The 16,432-nt window shown below is 39.2% G+C and overlaps 1 protein-coding gene and 1 pseudogene across 1 annotated transcript; one reads left to right on the top strand and one right to left on the bottom strand.

The window, feature by feature from the left end:
- Positions 1-493: 493 nt before the first annotated feature.
- On the top strand, positions 494-7,268 carry LOC101606420 (annotated as a pseudogene).
- A 3,305-nt stretch (positions 7,269-10,573) lies between these two features.
- On the bottom strand, positions 10,574-11,512 carry LOC101606131 (olfactory receptor 9G4). Its single transcript, XM_004667611.2, has one exon. It carries the CDS (start codon positions 11,510-11,512, stop codon positions 10,574-10,576), a length of 939 nt encoding a protein of 312 aa, XP_004667668.2.
- Positions 11,513-16,432: the final 4,920 nt, after the last annotated feature.

The raw sequence follows: 16,432 nt of genomic DNA, 5'->3' as shown, positions 1-16,432 counted from the left end.
GGATGCCCAGATATCATCCAGTGGGCAATATGGAAGACTTCCCAAAAGGATTTGGCCTCCCTCTGGGAGAGCTTAATTACCTTAACTTTTAGGAGAGCCCATAATTGATGAATCTGTGATTTCTTGGGGTGGGAGACAATACTATTTATGATAGAAAAAGAGTGCACCAAAGACCTTCCCTACAGGCTTTTAAGAGGTTGATGTGTTACCAGCTTTTTCTGTTGGATAGAAATAGATAGAAGGTTTTTGCCAACACCCAATGTGCTGGCAGGGTCCAGGAGGACAGCTGGCCTTCAGACAATATCAAAGAGTGGCCTTGGTCAAGAGACATCAGTTGCCAGTTCATCGTGTCTGATCCCTCACAATGGCATGAACTGAAAATAAAAGAGGAAAAAGAGAAACCTTTCAGCACTCAAAAATGTGGAGGCAAGGCTACATGGGCCAATGTCTGTCAGTCCCTCCGGGACAGCACTGACCTATCCCGTCAAGTCTGATGGGGTCCCTGTTCAGGAGCCAGCTGAGGGTTCCTGGGTCCTTGGGCTGCCCTCAGTACCCCAACGTGTCCCAGACAACCGTGGTGATGATCATACGAGAATCACTCTCAGGAGACAGTTATGGTGAACAGCTCTCCATTTATTGACAGGGAAATGGGTTTATAAGTAGTTGAGGGTCCTAAAGGGAATGACTGTACAAGGTTGCTTGCTGATACCTAATTAGTATATGGGGACATTCATTCCAGCACTTAGGCAATAGTTTAGGGGGATGGACTTTGCAAGTTGTTGGCTGATACCATATAAGGAGTTTTCTAGGTAACTGGCCAAAGAGATAGGAGGATTGCCATGAGTTCAAGGCCACCCTGAGATGACAGAGTTAATTCCAGGTCAGCCTAGACCAGAGTGAGACCCTACCTCATACCCCCGCCACCACCACCAAGAAAAGAAAGACCTGAATGCAGTAATAACTATGGACTGTGAGTTTTGGCTTATGAGGGTGATAAAGAGCTTTGCTTGGACTGGGATAGCAGTTTGTGGGAGGCTTCCTGTTATGCCATGTCCTGAGAAGTTGTGCAGGGTTGCTTTGCATAGAAATGAATTGGTATGTGCAGAGTAATATGGAACAGAAAGAAAAATCTTTGGGTGAACTGTTGCCCAATCAGCTACAATTGAGATATTACAACTTTTGAGACTGGGCTATCTGACCTGCACTGGGGCAACAGGAAGAATGGAGAGTCTTTTAAAGGGGTCTGAGTGTTCAAGGAGTGTCCTCTTCTTTTGATGCCTTCATTATTCCCTTTATTAACAAATTGGCACCTTACCTGGTATTGTGGAGTATAAGAAATGCAGAAAAGAGAGGGTCATTGAGTTTGCAACATGGTCTTGTGTTTTGGAAATGACTATGGGTAGTGTGAAGCAAGTTTGCTAGATGCTTGTATGGAGATCCCATGTGACCATGTGGATGAACCATGGATTGATTGTAGTGGAGATCCAGTGGAGATACCGGGACCACGAGATGGCTGCTAAAGAAAGCTGCTGGCCCAGATGAAGTTTTCCAGGTCTATGAGTAGCCTAGCTAGTGGAATTGGAATACAAGAGACCTGTGGATGGTTAGAATTATTGGACTTAGAGACTCGTCACTGGCTAGAGTTGTTGGCCTTAGAATTACAGAGTTTGATGTTCACCCTATTTAAATCTTGTATTGGTTGAATATCTTTCATAGGTTCAATGCCATATTTAGCAGTGTGAATGTTTATTCTGTGCCATTATGGTTTTTTTGAGGTTATTTTTTAGTAGTATGACTCAGTTAAAAGATCTTAGATTATAAGGATGTATGAACATCATTCGAATTGATAAAAAAACTATGGAAACTTTTAAAGTTGGATGGATGTACTGCATTTTGCATCATATATGGTTATCAGTTTATGGGGGCCAGGGGTGGAATGTGGTGGTTGGATTCAGGTGTCCCCCATAAACTTAGGTGTTCTGAAAGCTAGGTTCCCTGCTGATGGAGATTTGTGAATTAATGCCTCCTGGAGGGAGTGTGTTGTTGGGGGCGGGCTTCTGGCTGTTATAGCCAGCTCCCCCTTGCTAGTGTTGGGCACACTCTCCTGTTCCTGTTGTCCCCCTTATGTGGGCCAGGGGGCAACATCCACCCTCTGCTCATGCCATCATTTTCCCGTGCCATTATGGTGCTTTCCTTTGAGCCTGTAAGCCAAAATAAACCTCTTTTTCCCACAAGATGCTCTTGGTTGGGTGATTTATACCAGCAATGTGAACCTGATTACAACACCCAGAAAGGATATCAAACATTTAAAAAATCAAATAAAAATAAATGCTAGCAAGTATATGGAGAAATAGGAACCCTCATCCACTGTTGGTGGGAATGTAAGATGGTACAACCACTTTGGAAAGCAATATGGAGACTCTGAGAAATGTTGACTATAGCACTATAAACAGACCAAATTATTCCCTTACTAGGCTTTTACCCTAAAATCTCCACGCCTCAGTTCAGAGAGATTTGCTCAACCATGTTTATGGCTGTTCAATTCATACTAGCTAAGAGCTGGAATCAACCCAGATGTCCATCACTAGAAATATGGATACCCAAGTTGTGGTATATATACACAATGAAATTCTACATAGAAGTAAGGGAAAATGAAACAATGAAATTTGAAGAAAAATGGTAGAACCTGGAACAGACCATTCTCAGGGAATTCACTCAATTACAGAAAGGAAATCATTGTATAGTCTCACTTATCTGTGGTTCCTATCCTTAAGCTACCTGAGATGCTGACATACTCAATAAGCATCTCAAGGACCAGACAATAGAGTTGGTGAGGCAGAAGAGGAGGGTAAGAGTGGGGTGGAGGACACAAAGCTGGACCCAAATGGCAATGATACCATAAAATTCTACATCCTAAAAGACAGACTAAATGGTTGAACCTTCATCAGGCCCTTAGAGGGAACACCTGAATCACAAGGCACTGGAGAGAGTATGATGAAGACTGACCTTAATCTTCTCCTGTTTCTCTCTCTCTCTCTCTCCATATTCTCTCTGTACTCTCTATCTCTTTTATATTACTTGTGATTTCTTCCTTCTCTTCTTGGGCACTGACCTGTAACTCCCAGTACAAGCCTCACGCTGAGGTGTTGATTAGACAGACCTATAAGGTTTCCCAAAAGAAGACATATTTATCTCAGAGTACTTGATGACCCACTGAGATTAGTGGTAAGACCCTACTGCTGAAGACACCATATGCTGTTGGTACACAACATGGAATAACCTGGCTAGAAGCTGAAAGAGAGTCCGTCCTCAGACAGTTAGCTCATCTAGTGCCAGAAGATGCTATATGAGTGACTGGGGGAAATGACCAACATCTGTCCAAGCAAGTCATGGCCCAAGCTACTCAGCAGCAAACAAGCTGACATGATGCTCACACAAGTACAATAGTGGTGCACAGCCATAGTGGGAAACCAACTGTTCTTAATGTGACTAACTGATCTGCTCAGTGGAACAGAACCCATAGCTGGAGCTGGGAATCAAGATAGGACAATATCCAAAAATGAGCCTGTTCTCCATTATCAAGCTACCACCAACTGTGGACTACAAGAGGGCCTATACCTATTAAATTCTCTCTTAGAAAAACAAAAGTTATCCCATTTATCTGGAGCTAACTTCACTCTCTGTTGGAGAATTTGCTTCTCTTTTTCAAATGGAAGAAGACTATAAGGAAAGAACAAGCACATCATACCTCAAAAGGGCCCCAGCTGAAAATAAGAGTATTTGTGGAAATGAGCAAGAGTGCTGCTTCCTTGGTAAACCTGGTACCAGCACAAGGGTGAAGGATATAGACAGAGAACACTCAACTCCTACCAAATCAGATATCCAAAGACAGAGAGGCTCCCAAGACCTCATCACTGAAGCAGACCTAACCCAACATGGTTCAGGGAAATTTGTGGAAGAGGGGGAGGAAAGAATGTTAGCGCCCACATTGGGTCATTATGCACAGAGACATTGCCTCTTACCCATAACTGATGGCTAATCCCATAATCCCTGGCCCATAATCTGCATGTGGAGGGGGGAGGACAGGGAGGAAGCTAACTATGATACCAACATGACTGTATACACTGTGTATATAACTAATATATATGTATAACAAAAAATAATAAAAAACTAAAACATGCATAATTGTATATACTCATTCTGTTACTCTTCTATACAAGTCAGGAGACAATAAGAATGAAAATTACTGTTTTCACCAGGAAACATAGTCCCCAAGAGTTTTCTCCATCTCTTTTAATCATATACAATTTATCAACACACCATTTTAATTGTGTTAGTTCCTCTCCAGACTATGAAATCCTTAGGGATTTCAGCACTCTACAACCATGGAAATCCAGAAACTGGCATAAAAGATTCTGGAAAATCTATATTTGGATTCTGGTAAAATAATGTTATTGCTGAAATTTTAGATAAGTTGCTTAATTTCTGTTGAAACAATGATTGGATGCATACAATTAACTCAATGGCTATTAGCATAGTAATAGATGGTGAATCCTAAGGAAAGGCCCTCTTTGTAAAATTGTCATTATCTTCCTCTTCACATTCCTGAAACTGCTGATAGTTGATGCAAACAACAGAATTTCATATTATTAGAGGCATAAAGAGTAACTACTAATACAGAAAACAATATAATGAAAACCCTACCAGTACAAATGAGAAATTCCCAGGCACTGCTAGCCAAAGAAACAACTTTTGTTACAGCTAAAGTGCAACTGAGGTAAGAGATTACAGCAGCAGAGATTATTAGTATAGGAGACCAAGGACAACAAGAATTTCCACCAAGGCCTTTGGATTTGATATTTGTAGGGGACCTGGCCAGTGGAAGCTTATTTCTAAAGACAGACAGTCGTCTTTGAGTAAGGGTTAGTGTTAATTTCTAGTTAATAATATAAGCAAATACCCTTTGTTCAGAAGGCTAGCATGTCAGTTGGGTGTCATACACTGTCAGGTTCCCTGGTTGCCTTGTTCAGATTAATACAAGACTCCACTCTTCAAGCCAGCCTTCCTACTGATATCCAGAGTTAGTGCCAGGGGAATACTCAAAAACATCTGTGCCTGTCCTTCTTTGTATGGTCCATTATTTTTTATGTAAGAAAAAAATATATATATTAGCTGGCTATAGTGGCACATACCTTCAATCCTAAAGCTTAGGGAGATGGTAGGAGGATTGCTGTGAGTTCAAGGCTACAGAGTTATCTCTACCCTGGGCTAGCAAGAAAACCTGTCTCTCTCTCTCTCTCTCTCTCTCTCTCTCTCTCTCTCTCTCCATATATATATATATATATATATATATATATATATATATATATATATATATATATATATATATCTTTAAGAGTCTCAGAGGTATTGGAACCCAGTACAACTTAAATATCTTTTCTAGCATAATAAACATAAGAGGAAAGTTTGACTGTAAGCATGTGAGAGTAACCAGCATTATTCTTAGCTCCCACTGGATGGTTCTATTTCAAGAAAACTATTGTGAAAAGTTTAAGGTGATGGAGAAAAAATGCAGGCAGAAGAGTGAAATTAATAAGATTGGTGGGAGATATTAGAGCAAATTTAAACCATTTCAATAGTTTACATAAGACAAAACCACTTCATTAAAATGATACAACATGATATAATAGATATATATCTTGACAATGTGCTAAGGGCTGAATATATAATGTCTTATCTGTTATTTCCTGTAATTGTATAGGTGAATCATTACCATCCTTTCTAGTACATAGAAAAATTAAATGAGGGCATTGTAAGTAAGTTTTCTGAGGCCATAACTATAGAACAACTTAGCCTCACAATTAAAATTAAGGTCTGTAGGGCTGAGAAAATGTCTCAGTGAATAAACTTCCAGATGTACAACTGTGATGACAAGATTTTAGATCTATAGCTTTCATATACATGTATGGTAGGTATGGAGGCCAGCCTCTAATCCCAGCATTTTGGAGCCAGCAACAGGAACCCCAAAGCAAACTAGCTAGCTAGACTAGCTGAATCTACAACCCTAAGGTTCTAGGAGAGACTCTACCTAGTTAGTAAGGTAGACAGTGACCTCCTATAATAAGTCACAGAGAACTGGTGCCCACTCTAGCATTGTCACTATGACCTACAGAAAGCCTGATTTCTAACCAGTTGGGCTTCTTTCATAATGAAGGCAGGTTCCAGGCTGAAGAGATGGTTTAGTGGTTAAGATGCTTGCCTGTAAATCATAAGGACCCAGGTTTGATTCCCCAGAACCCTTGTAACCCAGATACACAAGGTGGTACATACATCTAGAGTTGATCTGTAGTGGCTAGAGGTGCTGGCATCCTCTCTCTCTCTCTCTCTCCCCCTCTCTCTCCGAAATAAATAAAGTAAATAAATAAATAAAATAAAATATTTAAAAAGTAGGTTCCAAGGGGGCTCCCCAACAAGTTGCTAAATAGAAACACTAGCCAGGTCAATTTATATCAAAAAACTTAACTTATTGTCACTAGAGTGTTTATAAAAAATTTTTATAAAATTCTAGGTACTTCATCTTTATTGAGTTAACTAAATTTCAATAACCTCCAAGACAGGGAAAGCACTTCCATGCTACCTATGAAGGAAGAGTGGGATGTTTTACATTGCTCTTCATGGGAAAAGTGGACCATTTCACTTTCCTGGAAGTAGAAACCAGTTCTGGCCCTCTCTGGTTTCAGTAGTGACTCTGGTTCCAAGGTCAGCTACTATGCTATACTGGAGGATTTGCCAATGCAATAATATGAACCACCAACACATTCACATTGGATTTTTGTAGTAGTAATGTCACCAATGACTTCTTTTGTGATGTACCACCTCTGGTGAATTTGTCATGTGGTGTCACAGAGAGTTATCAATCTTTTCTGAATTTCCTCCTGATTTCCAATGTCATCACCCCCATCCAACTAATCCTGGCCTCCTGCCTCTTCATCATGAATGCCATTCTAAGGTTCTGCCCCACCCAGAGATGCTTCAAGGAGTTCTCCATCTGATCCTCCAACCGGGACTCTGTCACCTTGTACTATGGCTCCATTTTCTACATCTACTCTCACCCAAGTTGGAACTAGTCTCTTGAGCGGGACAAGATGGTGTCTACCTTTTATACTATGTTGTTCTCCATGCTAAACCCCATGATCTACAGCCTCAGGAACAAAGATGTGAATGAAGCCCTGAAAAAGCTCTTCAGGTTAGCACAGTCTGAAGTCTAACTTGGCATGGACTTGTCCACCCAGGTTTTGGAAGATCACATTTTACCAAAAGGGTGGGAACCTGGATTCTGAAAAAGCATATATGTTCAATGATTGAAACTCAACAGAATGTTCTTTCAGTGTTTTTATTGGTGTACAGAGAAGTGAGTCATCTTAGTATCTTTACATATGCATATCAATTACTTTGCCCATATTCAATATATACTAGTTTATTTGTTGTGGCTTAATAATTGGATCATATGTCCTCCATATACCATTACTTTAATACTGAAACTGTATTTATAATGTACAAGTTAGGTTAAATGTGAAATAGAAAAGTATATAATATCTCTGACATCTCAGAAGATTGAACTTCACTATATTGTCTCTTCTAATATTAGTTTATCTAGGCATGGTGCTGAACAACTTTAGTTCCAGTACTCAAGAGGCTGAGGTAGGATTACTGTGAGTTTGATGCTAGTCAGAGGCTAAAGAGTGAGGTCCATGTCAGCTGGGGACAACTTGATAAACAACCAAACTAATATTGGCTCGATTATTTTTCCTATATCATGCTTTATATGAATATTAGAGGAAAAATTATGATGTGTTGACCTTTAATACACTCTAAGTACTTCTGGTCAAGTACTGACATGGCTTCCTCAATGAAAGATACAACTGGAATGTCATGAGGTTTTAACCAGTGATGGTAATGATAGTTAAGAAAAGAATTGGAGGTAAAAAGAGACATGAAAACCTTGGAGCTGACACAAATGGTACAGTGTCCATAAATTGTCCTTTGTAGTGACTGTGGTAATATTTCCAAAAAAGTTCAAATTTGGCTAGAAACATGGCTTAGCAGTGAAGGTGCTTGCCTGCAAAGCCAAAGAACCGCAATTCAATTCCCCAGGACCCACGTAAAGAAGATGCATCTGGAGTTCATTTGCAACAGCTGGAGACCCTGGTATGCTCATGTTCTTTCTCTTTATCCACCTCTCTCTCTCCCTTTCTCTCTCTCTTAAATAAATACATAAGAATGTTTTTAAAACTGTTCAAACTTTAAGCTAGAAGCTCCTCATTTGGGAAATAATAAAACCTGTCACTTGCCCTCATGGAATGGGACATTAATTAAGCATGAACTTAACTTCACATGTCTAAATGTTGAGCCCTATTTTTTTTCCATGATTAAATTCTTCTCTTTTAGGAAAACTGACATTTTGGTTCAACATGTCCATTTATGTGAACATGGATTTGGAGGTTCCCCCAAAACAGTGCAGACATTCTTCCAAAGGAATCTCCACATCACTCAAAGATACCATCTGTTGAGATTCAAAGAATCACTAAAAAGTATGTACATGAGGGCTGGAGAGATGGCTTAGCGGTTAAGCGCTTGCCTGTGAAGCCTAAGGACCCCGGTTCGAGGCTCGGTTCCCCAGGTCCCACGTTAGCCAGATGCACAAGGGGGCGCACGCATCTGGAGTTCGTTTGCAGAGGCTGGAAGCCCTGGCGTGCCCATTCTCTCTCTCTCCCTCTACCTGTCTTTCTCTCTGTGTCTGTCGCTCTCAAATAAATAAATAAATAATGAACAAAAAAAAAAAAAGTATGTACATGAGTCCTTGGCATTTATCAATGAACTTAAATGCAAAGGGGATTGCAGCAAATCCTTTCAAAGGAGAGCAAGTCAAGAGATGTTCCACCTAGCTGTACTCACTATGGGATTCAGTTAATGAGATTTCATAATCATAAGGAATTTGGCTCAGTGTCAGAGCTAGTTTGTATGTGTTTTGTTACACATGTGGTTCTTCAGTATTTCTGAAAGAATAAAGAATTTGTCAACAGACGGTCATCTCCAAGCTCATGGATGAGGTCAAGACTAAAGATGGCTATGTCAGAAGAAAGTATAAACCCTGGAGAACCATGGGACTCTATGACTAATGTTAATGGGTGATCTTTTATTTTTAGTTTAATATTATTTTCCCCCAATTGTGAGTTGCACTAAAGTTTGACCTGAGGGAGAGTTCTGTGGGGTCTTTATTTTCCTAGGAAACAACATACTTTTTATGTTAAAAGTCAACCTTAAGGTCAATTGTTTTAACACATAGTCCACAAAGAATGTCAGAGCCATATTTTGGGTCATGATATGCAAAGACATTTCTCCTATCCATAACTATGGGCTAATTCCACAATGCATGACCCATATACCTCAACAAAGAGGGGCCGGGAGAGGGGGTAGGACATGGATGAGCCTAACAATGGTATCAACTTGACTGTATTCACTGAGTATAAAACCAATTAATAGAAATAAAGATTTTTTTAGTATTTATTATTTGTCATCATTTCACATTATAAATAACATGTTAATACATAGCCAAACATAGCATTGATGTATAATTGGCTTGCAAGGATTATTTTTGTTATGTGTATATACATGTGTGGGTGCAGACACACCTGTGCCTCAGCATGCTTGTGGAGGTTAGAGCACAATTTTAGGTGTCAATCTTTATCTTCTATCTTGCTTGGGGCAGGGTCTCTCTTTAATCCCCTGAATTGCAGACTAACTGGCCTGGGAGCTTCAGGACAGCTTTCATGTCTCTGTTCCCCAGTCCACATTGGGTATCCTGGGATATTAGTTGCTGACTAAAGAGTACCTGGCTTTTGAGGTGGGTTCTAGAAATTTGAATTCATATACTCATGATTCATGGCAAGTTCTTTATCCACAAACCCTCAGCAATCTATAAGGATTTAATCTATATACATATATGGACCTTGATTAGGGGAATTTACTAAAGGGAACACCTTACTAAAACTTGTTGTAAATTCTTAAGCAAAATTGTAAGAGTGTCAGCATTTTGTCTTTTAGGCAACAACAAGTGCATGGAGAGCTTCAAAATAAAACTGTCACCTTGAAACTTTAAATTTCTATTGTACTACAAATAGCACTAAGTAAAAACCAACAAAATTAATTTCATAGTACTTTCAGGAGACAAAATCACAAATATAAAGCATTAAATACCCAAGTGTGATATAGGGTTTAAATGGTTTATATCACATACTATAATAATAATTAATAATAAACAATCAAAAAACAATTTGCTCAATATTTTATTGTTTATAAGATCACTTGTGGAAGGAGTTTGAGGGACAGGAGGTATAAGAGGATAGTTCAAGGGAAATATGATCAACATGTGGTTTGTTCATATGCTAAATTTCATAATTAATAAAAATAAAGAAAAAAGATAGTTTGTTGAATTTGAATTTTGAAATGCATAAGTGTGTCAATCATGTGTACAACTTACTTATTTGGAATGCATAGTAATAGCATGCGTCAATTATGCTTGTGGTCGTATTGTCTGCATTGCTTTCTTGAAGGCCTCTTTGACATCTTTGTTCCTCAGGCTGTAGATGAGAGGGTTGAGCAGTGGGTTTACCACAGTGTAGAACAAGGCAGCCACCTTGTCTCTCTCCAGGGAGTAGGTGGAACTAGGCCGTGAATACATGAAGAGCAAGGATCCATAGAAGAGCATGACTGAGACCAGATGGGAGGCACAGGTGGAGAATGCCTTGCGCCTCCCCTGGGCTGAGCGGATCCTCAGGATAGCCAGGAGGATGTTGAAATAGGAAATGAGAATGGCGAGAATGCTGGAGAGGACTGTGAATCCCACCACACCCAGGAGAACATTTTCATAGACACGAGTATCTGTACAGGACATTTTTACCAATGGTGGTGCATCACAGAAAAAGTGATCGATGACATTTTTACCACAGAAACTCAGACGGAAGGTGTTGGCAGTATGAGCTATGGCATTCAGAACCCCTCCTATGTAGGAGCCAGCCACAAGCCCAGTACAGAGAGAGGAGGACATAACGCCTGAGTAGAGCAAGGGGTTACAAATTGCAACATGGCGGTCATAGGCCATGGCTGCCAGCAGATAGCACTCAGTGTAGGCTACAAGACAGGAAAAGAACAGCTGAGCCCCACATCCAGCCAAAGAAATGCGTTTGTCTTCTGAGACACAGGTGGCCAGGATTTTGGGAGTATACACTGAGGTATACCAGAAATCAAGAAAAGACAGATTGCCAATGAAAAAGTACATAGGTGTACGTAGTCGAGAATCTATCCGAATTAAGATAACCAAGGTCATGTTCCCTGACAAAGTTAACAAGTAGAGTGTGAGAAATATTCCAAATAGAATCAGCTGCCATCGGGGATTTGCTGAGAAGCCCACCAAGATGAATTCTGTCAGGATGGTGCGATTTCCCACTTCCATATCCACAAAGGGGAAACTTGGCTGTCATTGTTAGGGAGTAAACAGAGACATAGGACAAGAATGCCAATTAAATCTGCAATCACTGAGAAGCCTGTGGAAGTGTACTTTTTACTGGGTATAACTTACATCTGTAACTTTGAAAGAACAATAAAATTAGGAGCATTGCTACAAGCTATAATGTAGGGCACATCTTTTATCTGATAAAATAGATGAGAGACATGAAGTTCATGAAATTAAATAAAGGCTTACTGATAAATTATTTGATTAATTTGGTTGAAAATACCCAGCTTAAGTTTTGTTACACAGTAAACACACACGCATAAATTTTCAGTTTTTTTCTGGGCTGGACATGGTGTCAAACACTGGTAATCCCAATACTCAGAAGACAAAAGGATCATAAAAATTCAAAGGCAGCCTCAATTTACACAGTGAGAAACTGTCTCAAAAATACCACCCCCAAAAATCTTCAGTATCCTTCCATAAATAATTGAGAATTTCTTATATATCAAGTATTATATACCACTATACTATGCTACTTATACCATTAACAGAATGAACAGAAAATGTATATTCCAAATAATATAACAGTTTCTATTCTAAGCACTGTGCTCGATTCAATCCACTTAATTCCCATCACAACTTCTTGTCTAAGCAAAGTCATGACATAACTCATATGACTGATGAAACAGAAGCACACAGAATGTGAGGAGCCAAAGTCAGAGAGAGTCAACATCGCAGCTTATACATGGATCCAGATATGACATGCACAATAGCATGAATTTCCCAACAATGAATAGTTAAAATAGTAAAAGAAATTATTTTGAACATTTTGCATAAGGAAATCATGAATATTTAGGTGGGTGTGTAGCACATGTCTTTAATCCCAGCATTTGGGATGTGGAGGTAGGAGGATCATCATGAGTTCCAGCCTACCCTGAGACTACATAGTGAATTCCAGGTCAGCCTGAGCTAGAGTGAGACCCAACCTCAGAAAAAAATAAAAACAGAAATCATGAATATTTAAAGATATGTATGTATTTAATTTTAACTTGAACTTAATATTATGCAGTGTATATATGTATCAAAACATCACCAGTTACCTAAATAAATATGTGTAATTTGTATTTTTTTATTTTTATGTTTCAGTAAAATGTATTTTCTTATAATTATTTCAATTACATTTAATAAATCAATTTTAATTTAAGCAGTTAAAGTAGCTGAAAAAAGAAAAGATAGCAGAGAGATAGAAATGGAGAAAGGTAGAGATGGAGAGAGGCAAAGAGAAGATGCTCTCAAAGGTTAAGGGACTGGGGAGATGACTCATTGGCAACAGGTGCTCGCTTTTCAAAGTTGTCATTTATATCTCCTATAGTGAGTATGCCTGTCATGTTCCTGTAGGTGCAATACTGTTACTTTTACACTCAGAAAAGTGCTTATAATTCTTCATTTTCCTTTGAGGTGATGTGATTTGGGTGCATCTGTCAGGCATTTTTTATTTTTATTTTTTTTGGTGCAGCAGATGCTGAACACTAGAAAGAAACCAATATTTTGTGGCAGGACATCAAAAGACCATGCATCCCAAATATCCTGAAGTTCCAATTGTCAGAGAAAAACTAAGAAGACATATTCAATTTCAATCATAACCAAAATTAAAACCAATGTCTCAGTATGTAGCTAACTTCATTCCAATTTAAACAGGAAGAGAGAGGAACCAGAAACTGTGAGAGGATATTTGTGCATTCCAAAAACACAGGCTCAAGACCCCTTCCTTTTGGTCTGTGTCTGTACGCCATGAAGCAAGGTGTGACTTTTCTAATATTTCAACTGTAGATATGTCCACTGAGTACAAAATTCAATTGGTGGCATTGTTGTGAGTGTATCTTCAAAAGAAAAAAGCCATTCTACTTCTTGCTCTACAGAAAGTGCCTCCTCCATGGGCACATCAACACTTATGCTATGAAGTTCTATAAGCAGGTGATAACTGATCCACATCTCTCCTCAGTACTCTTCTATTTAGGATTTAGTCCTAGTAGAAAACTCACATTATTGATTTGTCCTTTATACTTTCACATGTTATAGTTGCCTCACAGTTTGCCATACAACACACTGATGAAACTTTCACTCTGTATTTTTTGCTATTTATCTGATCCACTTGAGGAGAATTATCTTCACAGAAACATAAGCTTATTTTATTTTTGATGTATGAAATGATGGATGACAGCCACCATCTCAATTGTGAGTATTTGTTGATACTTTATCCCCTATCTGTTCAAGCAAGCATGTCTGGGAAAGCTCAATATAAATATATTTTATGGTCTGAGGAGTCTGAGGACAAGTACATTTCTCTGATTTGTGGCATTTAGTACATATCTGTTCATAATTGAAAAGTGGATAGAGCAAATTGAATTGTCTAGGTCACAAAGTATTTCAGAAAAGATGAGGTACTTCAAGGAAATGAAAATGGAAATATTTGCATCAGATGAACACTCACGGTCAGTTAAAGAGAAATGAAATTGTACGAAGTGAAATGTATCACAGTGGAGAGAGCCTGGCTAGGTAAAGAAACAGAGAGGTTACATAAAGATCGAGGTATAGAGGTACCTGGAATGAACCAAAAGAATTACCAGATAATGAAGGCTTTTTGAAAACATAACATTCAGTAAGCCAAAACAAACTGAAGCAATGGCTTGTATGGAGAGTTAACACAATCAGATTTTCTTATTAAAATTCACTTTGGCTGCAGGTTTGACAATGGGTAGACGGGAATGACTGTGCACTTTAAGTGGAAACTCCTAGTCTCTCTCTCTCTCTTTCTTACAAATAAATAAGAAAATATCAGCCAGGCATGGTGGTAAATACCTTTAGTCCCAGAACTGGAAACACAGAGGCAAGATATTGCAGTGAGTTATCAGTCAGCCTGAGACTACAGTGCGGGTGTCAGGTCAGCCTGGGCTAGAGGAAGACCTTATCTCGAAACACACACACAAGGAAAGGAAAGGAAAGGAAAGGAAAGGAAAGGAAAGGAAAGGAAAGGAAAGGAAAGGAAAGGAAAGGAAAGGAAAGGAAAGGAAAGGAAAGGAAAGGAAAGGAAAGGAAAGGAAAGGAAAGGAAAGGAAAGGAAAGGAAAGGAAAGGAAAGGAAAGGAAAGGAAAGGAAAGGAAAGGAAAGGAAAGGAAAGGAAAGGAAAGGAAAGGAAAGGAAAGGAAAGGAAAGGAAAGGAAAGGAAAGGAAAGGAAAGGAAAGGAAAGGAAAGGAAAGGAAAGGAAAGGAAAGGAAAGGAAAGGAAAGGAAAGGAAAGGAAAGGAAAGGAAAGGAAAGGAAAGGAAAGGAAAGGAAAGGAAAGGAAAGGAAAGGAAAGGAAAGGAAAGGAAAGGAAAGGAAAGGAAAGGAAAGGAAAGGAAAGGAAAGGAAAGGAAAGGAAAGGAAAGGAAAGGAAAGGAAAGGAAAGGAAAGGAAAGGAAGCGAAGCGAAGCGAAGCGAAGCGAAGCGAAGCAAAGAAAAGAAAAACACATCCGGGGTCTGGAGAGATTGCTTAGTGGTTAAGCACTTGCCTGTGAAGCCTAAGAATCCCCAGTTCGAGGCTCGATTCCCTAGCACCCACGTAAGCCAGGTGCACAAGTTGGAGCTCGTATTTGGCGTTTGCAGTGGCTGGAGGCCTGGGTGCGCCCATTCTCTTTCTCTCTCTGCCTGCCACTCTCAAATAAATAAGTAAAAATAAACAAAATTTAAAAATAAATGAATCCTTCTAAAGATGTATCAATAAATTGAAGGCTAATGTACAGTGTTCTAGAAGTCATTCACAATGTGATGCTCTCTTACAGTACTTGTCCCTCCTTCAAGAATTTCCTATTTTATCAACCATGCCTTCCTTGTCTAGCACCAAAGAATTTAACAGTGCTTTTCCTCTCTCTGAACTAGTATTTGCTTGGTATTTATGTGGTTATTCTTTATTGTTGACTATGACACATACTAATCACTAAGAAAAGAATCTTCAGCTACTTCCTACCTATAATATTCATCCCTATGACCTTATGAAGATCTTTCTCTTTTTTCCCCATATCTACATCTTATATTCCTAGCTCTCCTTATATCCTAATTATTTTCTATTATTTTTATTGCTCATTTCTCCTCACCTGAATGCAATATCTAAAGGGAAAATACTTCTGTTTATTCATTGCTATATCGTTGAAACATGGACTATTTGGATAATAAATAACTGGGTAATTACATATATACATATATGTATTGAACCTCTTTTTCCACCTACTTCTAACTTAGTTGAAAATATTTAGACAAAAAATATTCTCATGTTGTCTTTTCTGGCAGTGTACTTTACCATGGTGTTGCAGTCAGGTTCACATTGTTGGCAGAAATCACCACCTTGTGAGATAAAAGGTTTATTTTGGCTTACAGACTCAAGGGGAAGCTCCATAAAGACAAGAGGAAATGATGGGATGAGCAGAGGGTGCACATCACCCCGTGACCAACATAAATTGGACAATAGCAACATGAGAGTGTACCAAACACTGTCACGGGGAAACTGGCTATAATACCAATAAGCCTGCCCCCAAAATTACACTGCCCCCAGGAGGTGTTAGTTCCAAAATCTCCATCAGCTGGGAACCTAGCATTCTGAACATCTAAGTTTATGGACGACACCTGAATCAAACCACCACACGTGGCAAGAAGGAAGAATAAGAGAAGACTCAAAGCTGGGCATGGTTGTACAAGCCATTAATCCCAGCACTCAGGAGGCAGAGGTAGGACAATTGCCATAAATATGAGGCCAGCCTGTCACTACATAGTGAATTCCAGGTCAGCCTAGGCTAAAGCAAGACCGTACTTCAAAAAACCAAAGAGAGAGAGAAAAAGGAGAGAGATTGAAGATTCAATACCAATATGTCAAATCCATCCTGAATC

This window comes from Jaculus jaculus, chromosome 1 (assembly GCF_020740685.1).
Source record: "Jaculus jaculus isolate mJacJac1 chromosome 1, mJacJac1.mat.Y.cur, whole genome shotgun sequence".
Classification (NCBI taxonomy): Eukaryota; Metazoa; Chordata; class Mammalia; order Rodentia; family Dipodidae; genus Jaculus; species Jaculus jaculus.
This window is presented reverse-complemented; position numbering and strand designations above follow the sequence as displayed.

Excerpts from the sequence above, each read along its gene's own strand:
- LOC101606131 (XM_004667611.2), bottom strand. The coding sequence starts at position 11,512 with ATGGAAGTGGGAAATCGCACCATCCTGACAGAATTCATCTTGGTGGGC.